At 41.4% G+C, this 8,419-nt stretch overlaps 1 protein-coding gene across 1 annotated transcript in view; it reads left to right on the top strand.

The window, feature by feature from the left end:
* CACNA1C (calcium voltage-gated channel subunit alpha1 C) overlaps positions 1-8,419 on the top strand; it is a 489,781-nt gene that overhangs the window by 392,058 nt on the left and 89,304 nt on the right. Inside the window, exons 16-19 of the mRNA XM_009647934.2 lie at positions 1-98; positions 1,191-1,311; positions 1,437-1,506; positions 7,821-7,953. The exon at positions 1-98 is cut by the window's left edge and continues 10 nt beyond it. Coding sequence (XP_009646229.2) covers positions 1-98; positions 1,191-1,311; positions 1,437-1,506; positions 7,821-7,953 — 422 coding nt within the window. The remainder of the gene's footprint in view (positions 99-1,190; positions 1,312-1,436; positions 1,507-7,820; positions 7,954-8,419) is intronic.

The raw sequence follows: 8,419 nt of genomic DNA, 5'->3' as shown, positions 1-8,419 counted from the left end.
TTTTTGGCCATTGCTGTGGACAACCTTGCTGATGCTGAGAGTTTAACATCTGCACAGAAAGAGGAGGAAGAGGAAAAAGAAAGGAAAAAGCTAGCTAGGTAAATCCATTTGCATACACCTATCTACCATATGCACGCATTCCTGTGAGTATAATTACACACATTATGCACATATATATGTGCAAGTAAGTATGTGTGTATATGTAATATACAACTTCTCTGTGGGTGTGTATAGATTATATATATGTGATTAATGTGATTATATATGGAATTACATAAATATAAATTTTTATGTGGGAGAAGTAAAACTAAAGGATAAGAAGGTGTCACGAGGTGGGAGTCCCCACAGTTGCAATGATGTGAGCAGAGGAAAGGAAGCCTGGGTGACTGATGAGCTTTCAGGGCAACAGCAGAGAATGAGTGTGAAATGGTGTCAGTGTTACAATCCCACTTCAATCTCCCTATTACCTTCTGATTGCTTTTGACCACAAGGTATATTTTCAGACAGTCATCCCCCTCACAAGATTCAGCAGCTTCCTTCTCTTTTGATGCCACTTACTGTTCTTCTCTTGCCAGTTCTTTTAGTGCTTCTGCAGACTCTTAGGAGGCACAAGCTGGATGTAGAGCTGCTTTGTCATTCCCAGCTGCCCACAGTGGGGAAGCCTCTCCTTACTGGTTATTTCTATTCACTCCTCCAGGCTGCTTGGAGGGGATCTCTTGTGCAGATCTTTCATCCTGCATGCTAGTCAGCAGGTTTCCCTGGCTCTAGGAGTGCAGTGAGGGGCAAAACTTTGTAGGCAATCTAGTGGAAGTCCACAAGATATGGGTTAAAAATGTTTCATACCTTTGTCATCAGGTGATCAAAGAGATCCCTACCGACAGACCTAGAATACGGATGTACACAAACACACAGGCACATACATCCCCCACACGTGCATGCACACCCACACAAATACATGCCATTGAGAAAGTTATAAAATAAAAGGATGCTATACAGAATTAGAGCAGAGTCTCTTCCTTTGCCTGCAGATGAGGGCAAGGTGGAGGCGCTGGTATGTAAGCCAGACTCAAAATGGAGGTGCCAGCCAGCTGATCATTCTCATGGTGTGTGCTGTACTTCATGAAGCTCCTGAAAGGGAAACAGCTTTTCACCTTTGTAACTCTTTGCTTTTTATCTTGTAAAATTGTTAGGACTGCTAGTCCCGAAAAGAAACAGGAGATAGAAAAAACAGCTGTGGAGGAGGAGACAAAGGAGGAGAAAATTGAGCTGAAATCAATCACTGCTGATGGAGAATCCCCACCTGCTACCAAGGTAAGGTCTGCTGCCAACCAGCACTCTGTGCAGTGATGGAATGAACAGTTTGGGTTTCCAAGGGAATAAAAACTCTCTGCCTTGTCTGATAAAGGTTTTGCTGCTTCTCCTTCCATTTCTGTCAGATCAACGTGGATGATTATCAGCCCAATGAAAATGAAGAAAAGAGCCCATATCCCACAACAGAAGTGCCAGGTATATATCTTCTTCCTCTTATCCCTGATTCAACCAAGAGAAGCTCTGGTTGCTAGTGCACGTAAAACCAAATTGTGGTATCAGGTATGCTGAACATGTAATGCTTTCACGACGGGACAGGATGATGTGCTTGCCTGTGTTTGCACAGGTGTAGACTTGGTCTTTGCAGTCCCTGTACCGATTAGTCATATTTGATTTGATTCTCTGTGAAGCTTTCTATTTCCAAAGATCAATTTCTGTATTTGTAAATACAGAGCTTCATAGAGAACCAAATCAAATCATATACAGATCTTTGGATCTGAAAATATACATACTTTCAGTCTATTTTTTCAGTACTCAGTGGTCAGGGGAGACTCGCAACAGATACTTATGAAACGCAAAGTGCCAAATGCCTTTTTGCACATTTTTCTAATCAAAAAAGACATTGTCACTTATTAACATCATTCTAAAAGTATAAGATATCAGCCTAGAATTGGAAAAAACAAGCTAGAGCTTCAGTTAGGCTAGTTTTCAAGTCAGTTGGACCTAATTAATTTCATCCTCAGATACTTAAAAGACTGGTTGAAGAAATCTCAGAACTTCAAGCAGTTTTTCTTCAAGACATCCTGAATGTGGGGTGGGGTTGGAGCAGAAGAATTATAAGTTGGTCAGTTCAACTTCCATTCTTGAAAAAGTGCTGGAGCAAATGATTAAACAAGCTATATGAACACAAGCTGGCTAGAAAAACACGGTCTAGATGATTGGGAAAGAAATTGGTCGGCCCCTTTATGTGGAGAGTAGCGATGGCCCAAGTAAGGTTTGACAACACAAGGGCCTGTCCTGAGTTCAGTTCAGTTCATTATTAATGACCTGAATGATGGAAGAGGAAATATGCTTACTACATTTGCAGATGACATGAAGCTAGGAAGGACAGGAAGCGTGCTGGAGGGCAGCATTAGAATTCAAAGAGCTCTTAAGGAACTGGATAAATGGTCTAAATAAAATTGAAAGTGCCAGGCTCTACACATAGACTGGAATAAACAACTCATGAATAAAGGATCTTAGGTGACAGCTAGTTGGGTAACAGTCCTTGAGAAAAGAATCTGAATCTTCTGATCACAAGTTCAACAGTTGCCAACAACATTTTGCTGTCTTTCAAAAGGCAAGCAAGTAGTGAGATTTATAAACAGTAAAACCATGACCTTTTAATCCAGTTATGGGTATCTTCTAACTGGCCAGTGAAAGCTAACCAGAGCAAAGCAACTCTTTTATTCTGTTCACCACTGATAAGGTCTCAGCTGGGATATTGTATCTCATTTTGGGTGCTCTGCTTAGGAGAAGTGGGGCTGACTTGGAAGGAGTGTAGAAGAGCATGGTGAAAACAATGCTAGTAGGAAGCAAGAGCTAAGATTGAAAGAATTGTGGTCGTTTGAGCTAGGAAAGACAAGAGAAACATCTTCAAATGCATAAAAACCTGTTGCAGGTAGGAGGGGAATTATCTCCATGATGAAGAAGTAACAGATTTAAGATTCACACCAGGGGAGAATTTTCTACTGGCGAGGCTAGAAAAGGTCATGAAGATGGTTATGGAAGCCCAGCATCACTGAATATTGTTAAGAGCAGGTCAGAAAAATATCTGCCAGAAAAGGCTTAGATATAATAATTCGTTGATCTTGGTTTAGCAGAGGCATGAACCAGAGGGCCTTTTGTGATCCTTTCCTGCTCTGCTCTTCTGCATTTCTCTGATTATGTAACAGGCTGTAATAGGTAATAAAATACATTCTCTCCTATTCCATGATTCCTAATAAATGTCTGATAATAGGTTGATGTGATAGGCTAAAAAAAAGACACAATAGTTCATTTTAAATAGATGGACAGGAGTTTCAGACAAGCAAAAAGGAAAATGTTTGTTGCATTTGATTTTTCAGCCCCAAAAGATCCCCACATTTGCTATACTTGTATTCATCCATATTTATAGCCCATTTATCAGGAATGGAGCCTGGTTCCAACACCACGCAATACTGTCTTAACATTGCCTGGGGCAGATCACTCTCGCTTTAATCTTCCCAGCACCTCTGTAGGCCCAGGCACTTACTGGACACATGTCCGCAGTTGCTAAGGGGTTTGTGAGAGTCTTTAGTCAGAAGCACAAATTAAAACAACTTGATATAGTTCTGTTTGTTTCTCAGCTGGCTTGGATTTGCAGACCATTACATTTTTTTCAAGTGAAGGTACAGTCACCTGTATATCAAATTTAAGCCTACTGATAATAGAATTGTGATTTACTTACCTTCTGTGGATAGCTTAGAAACAGTCCAGTATGCGAACTATATGACAAGAACTACATCTACAGTTTGTGTCATGGACATTTTATCTGCGGCCATGCATAGGATCAGAGTGCGTAAAATTAACTAAAACCACTTCTAACTCCTGCCTTGGGGTGACAATCCCTGGCTTGGCATACTTTTGAAAAGAACCTAAAATTCGAATGGTTGGTCAGGTTTTCTCCCATCTCCTGTAAGAAATGCAAAGGAACAGGATCTTGGTTATTTGGCATTGTATGATGCCATTTCTAAACAGGCCTATTCCCTGAATTGTTTATCAATTCATTGTGAAAAGTGAAGTTGATCTCTAACACCTCATAAAATTACCTCATCACTTCTTTCAGAGTTCATGGAAGTCAACCATAGGGCTGAGATGCAGTAAAGTTTTGTAAATCCCTTGTTAGATCAGATTTACCATAGTCATCTATTCCATTCTGCTGTATAAAGCTCAGGAACACCAAGGCCCTCTCAGAGCTGATATGGCATGTCACATCTGCCTTGTGTAGTCAGTTTTGGGGAACAAGGCTCCAAGTCTTTCCCTGGGATTAGCAAGCAAGAATTTCCCAATCCCCACACGTACCCCTGTCTGGTTCCCTTGTGGCCATCTGACCGGTCCAGAATCCTTCTGCTGATTGCTGATCAGTCCAGCTGCAGTACAGGAGATGCTGTGCAGCCATGTACAGCCCATCTGGGAACACACCTTTTCTTGCCCACTTGCATGTGGATCCATTTCAGTTGTGCTTAGAGTGAAGCATCCTATTGCTTCTTAGATGCAGCCAGCTGATTCCACTTATTTTCTGTTTATGTTTTAAGCTGTTAATGCCTGTGACCTTTACATGGCTGTGTACCATTCCATCCTCTGAAAATATCCTTCACCCTAACCCAGTGTTCAGAAACAATTTGAAATGGTTACTTCATTTGTTTTCCCTTTATTCTTTCAACCTACCTTGCTTAATCTCCTATTTGTTTCTGCTGCCTCAATCAGCTTTCTCAATAACCTCTTCTGACTATTTGCTACACAGGGTTGCTCTTAGCCCCCAGAATACACTCTGTACTTGCAGCTCATCAGATCACCTACCCTCATTGTTGGAAGGAGAGACTAGTTCTTCCGAAGATTTGTGTACACTAGAAGGATTATTATGATGATATGTTTATTATAGGAAGACAGGGAGCTAGTCTTGCAGTCTAGTGCAGAAACAGACAAAGAATTCAGAATGTCAGATGAAGGTAAAAGCTTGGGATGATTCATGGGAGCTTGAAGTAAAGCAATGTCCTTACACAAGAGTTCTGGTCTTTGTACAGTAAAAAAAAAAATCCTAATCATCAAATTTCTCACTGATGCTGTACTGTAGCCTGTGTGTGCTTATGGCTTCACAACCAAAGGACATTACCATTCTAATGAAGCACAATTCAAGATGACACCCCAGATTTGAATTTCCTTGAACTTCAGGAGAGTTCAAACCTAGATCTGAACTTGGCAGCTCTGACTCATGTTTCTTTATGATTTCGTGGCAGGCTTGACTAGAAGAGTGACTTTTTAAACACTGATACACCTTAGGTATAGAAAACAGTCAAAGAACAAGCGTTGGATTGCAGCCGATGTGCTGCCAGCCCATCTGTGAATACCATGTTGACCTTTGCTTCTACGAATGCTGGCAACTGTGCAACATACTGTTTCTATACGCAGGTAGACAGCTTAGGTAGTGACGTGAGCTGAGGCTGTAATCATGTTATTCTTTGCATATCTGGGCCTCAGTGTTTCCTTTCTTCTGTGCCCTACTTTAAGTGAAAAATGTTTAGCATGTTATTCTTTATGGCTGAGGAACTGAACATGTTTTCCAGTCTGAAGGTATATGGTTGCCAGAATCATGAATATATTTCTTGCTGTATGGCAGACACAAGAAAATGAGGAGAGGAACAATGTTCTTTATGGTCTTCATGGGGTTGATCCTTCTAAGAGTCCATTTTCCTGAGGCGTTGTTCCATACCCATTTGAAAGTGTTTTTTTAAGCATTCCTCCAAGTAAAAGAAAAAGAATGATCTAATAGTGAAGGCACAGAACAGTGACTCAGAATACTACTCTTTTTAAGTAAGAGCTCTCAAATATCCTATGTGATCATGGGCCTCGCTATTCTGAACTGTTAAAGAAGAAAAACAATTTCCTTGCTTCACTCCTTGTCAGCCCACTCTGAAATCTGTAGATAAAAGGTGCAAGTACGAAGTATTGTAATATATAAATACGAGCATTAACATTAACACCAATTTTACAAGTACTATGCACAAAAGTACTTCTAAAAGAATGTTTCTTTAACTATTAAAGCCTGTAGAAAGAGTATTATAAAGTATATTACAACATAAAATTGAGCTGTTAAATAATAGACCAGCTTAAAAAGTACAAACTCTATGTTCCAGCTCATATGCCTATCCAAAAATCTTTCAAGTGAATTTGAGCTGAACTCTTGCTACTAGAAGTGTAAAGAAAGAATCCTAATTTGCATGCAATAATAGCATGCATTGAAAAGGCCACTTTGCTCATGTCTCTGACATCTAGATTAGGATCTCTGCTGATTCATCTGTCTTTCTGATGTGACCATTACCAGATCAAGTACAGTACCTGACCCTAAAGGAGCAGGCTCTTCCTGGAATCTGTCTCACTTCATGGACTCGGGATAAAACTTTCAACTAGAGTTTCCTCCTTTGCATTGGCCAGAAGATGAATCAGATGCATCTAACCCATCAGGGTCCTTTCTTAAAATATTTTTTCCTCTCTTGCTAATTAAGTGAGAGGATTGGGATCTCTAAAATAGCAAAATCTTACCGTGTCATTTACAAAACAGCATCTGACTTCAGCAGGTAGAAGAAATCCTCAAAGGCAGAAGGTTCTCTTTCACAAGCCACTTAGCCCGCATCTCTGTGCTTTTTTCCTTGAGGGTCCTCACTGATCTGCACAGCGCCTGGAGATCTGCTCCATAGGCATCAGGTTCAAGAGACTCAGCCTCATTCCTGCCCTTTCAACCTTCCCCCCACTGAATTATGAAATGGGACAATTTTGAGAATTTCTGATTGGTGTAAGTCAAAGTGCCCATGCTCCATGTTTGCTCTGGGGCACATGTGCGCTCATCCAGACACAATCTCAGATCTGGCAGTGGCTCCATGGAGAGCCTTACAAAGAGGAGAAAAACAGGTCTTGATGAACTGGAGGAATGGTCTGAAGAAAATAAGATGGAGTTCAATAAGGATGAGATTGAAGTGTCACTCTTGAGAATAGTCAGCAGCAGAAATGCAAAGGGGGGAGTGACAGGCCAGGCAGCCATTCTGTGGTAAATAATCTGTGCTTTGTGCAGATCAGAAACTGATGGCAACATAATTCCAGAGCACAATGAAAAGAAATGCCTATGAGGGCATTTAAACAGGAAGATAGTATTACAAGATATAAGAAGTAACCCAGCCCTCCACTGCACCAGTAGAACCTCAACTGCATGTTAATCCTGTAGACAATCTGGAGGAAAGTAGCAAGAGTGATCAGAGACCTCAGGAACACAACAACTTTAGGAAAGACTGTTGCTGTTTTGCTCCAGGATCCAGAAATCCTCGCAGAGATAATAATGGTCCTCAAGCCTTCTGCAGGAGGGAGAGAATTCTCTATTTTCTGTGTCCATGGAAAATAAGAGAATAGATAATGGATTTAGACCATAGCAAGAAAGATTCAAATCTGTCATTACAAGAAGCTTTTTTTGCAGAAGGGACAGTGAAGCATCTGAGGAAACTATTGTGAAGATACTGTGGGTTTACCAGCATTAATGGCTTTACAGAGAGGGTAGAATCTTTGCCAGGGAGAGCACTGGGCAGCGAATTCTGCCTTGGCGAAAGCAAGTAAACAAGGAACCTCAAGCTTTCATCATCCTATTTCAATGATTCTTAGCTTTTAGCTCTAGTTATGACAGAGACAAATGTTCCAGCACTCCAGAACGAGTTGTATTTTGCATTAAAACACAAAAATGCTTCTTGCAGCAGAGGAAGATGAGGAAGAACCCGAGATGCCTGTCGGCCCTCGGCCTCGCCCGATGTCTGAGCTGCACCTCAAGGAAAAGGCTGTGCCTATGCCTGATGCCAGTGCTTTTTTCATCTTCAGTCCTAACAACAGGTATTTAAGAGACTGCTTAGCTGGAACAAGGAGGCGGAAATCAGGTACCCCTTCCACGCTGGGCCCTAAAGGTTATATGGTGCAGAGCTCCCTTCCAGCAGTTCATATCAGAGACCTCCTTTGACCAGTCTCTCCTTTAAAGGCCCTGGCATGAAATCCTCATGAAAGCACAACTGTAGGGAGCCCCCTGACAATATTCAGTGGGAGTTCACGGCACCTGCAAGGCTGATTGAAGACACAAATCATGAAAGCTTCGGAAATAAGGGACTTGGAGACAAGTCAGTAATTGGAATTCCCCAACATATTCAGGTGCAAGCAGCCATCATGCAATCAGTCAAGTGTGAGGTAGGAGCTTCCTGTCCTAATGGCTGCTCAAAATCCACTCCCAGTAGGGAGTTCATATGTCTCTGCTCATTCCTACATGTCAAGAACAAGCATACAAGAAAAGGGAGGAGGAGAGTCCATA

This window comes from Egretta garzetta, unplaced genomic scaffold (assembly GCF_000687185.1).
Source record: "Egretta garzetta isolate BGI_Z169 unplaced genomic scaffold, ASM68718v1 scaffold511, whole genome shotgun sequence".
NCBI lineage: Eukaryota > Metazoa > Chordata > Aves > Pelecaniformes > Ardeidae > Egretta > Egretta garzetta.
This window is presented reverse-complemented; position numbering and strand designations above follow the sequence as displayed.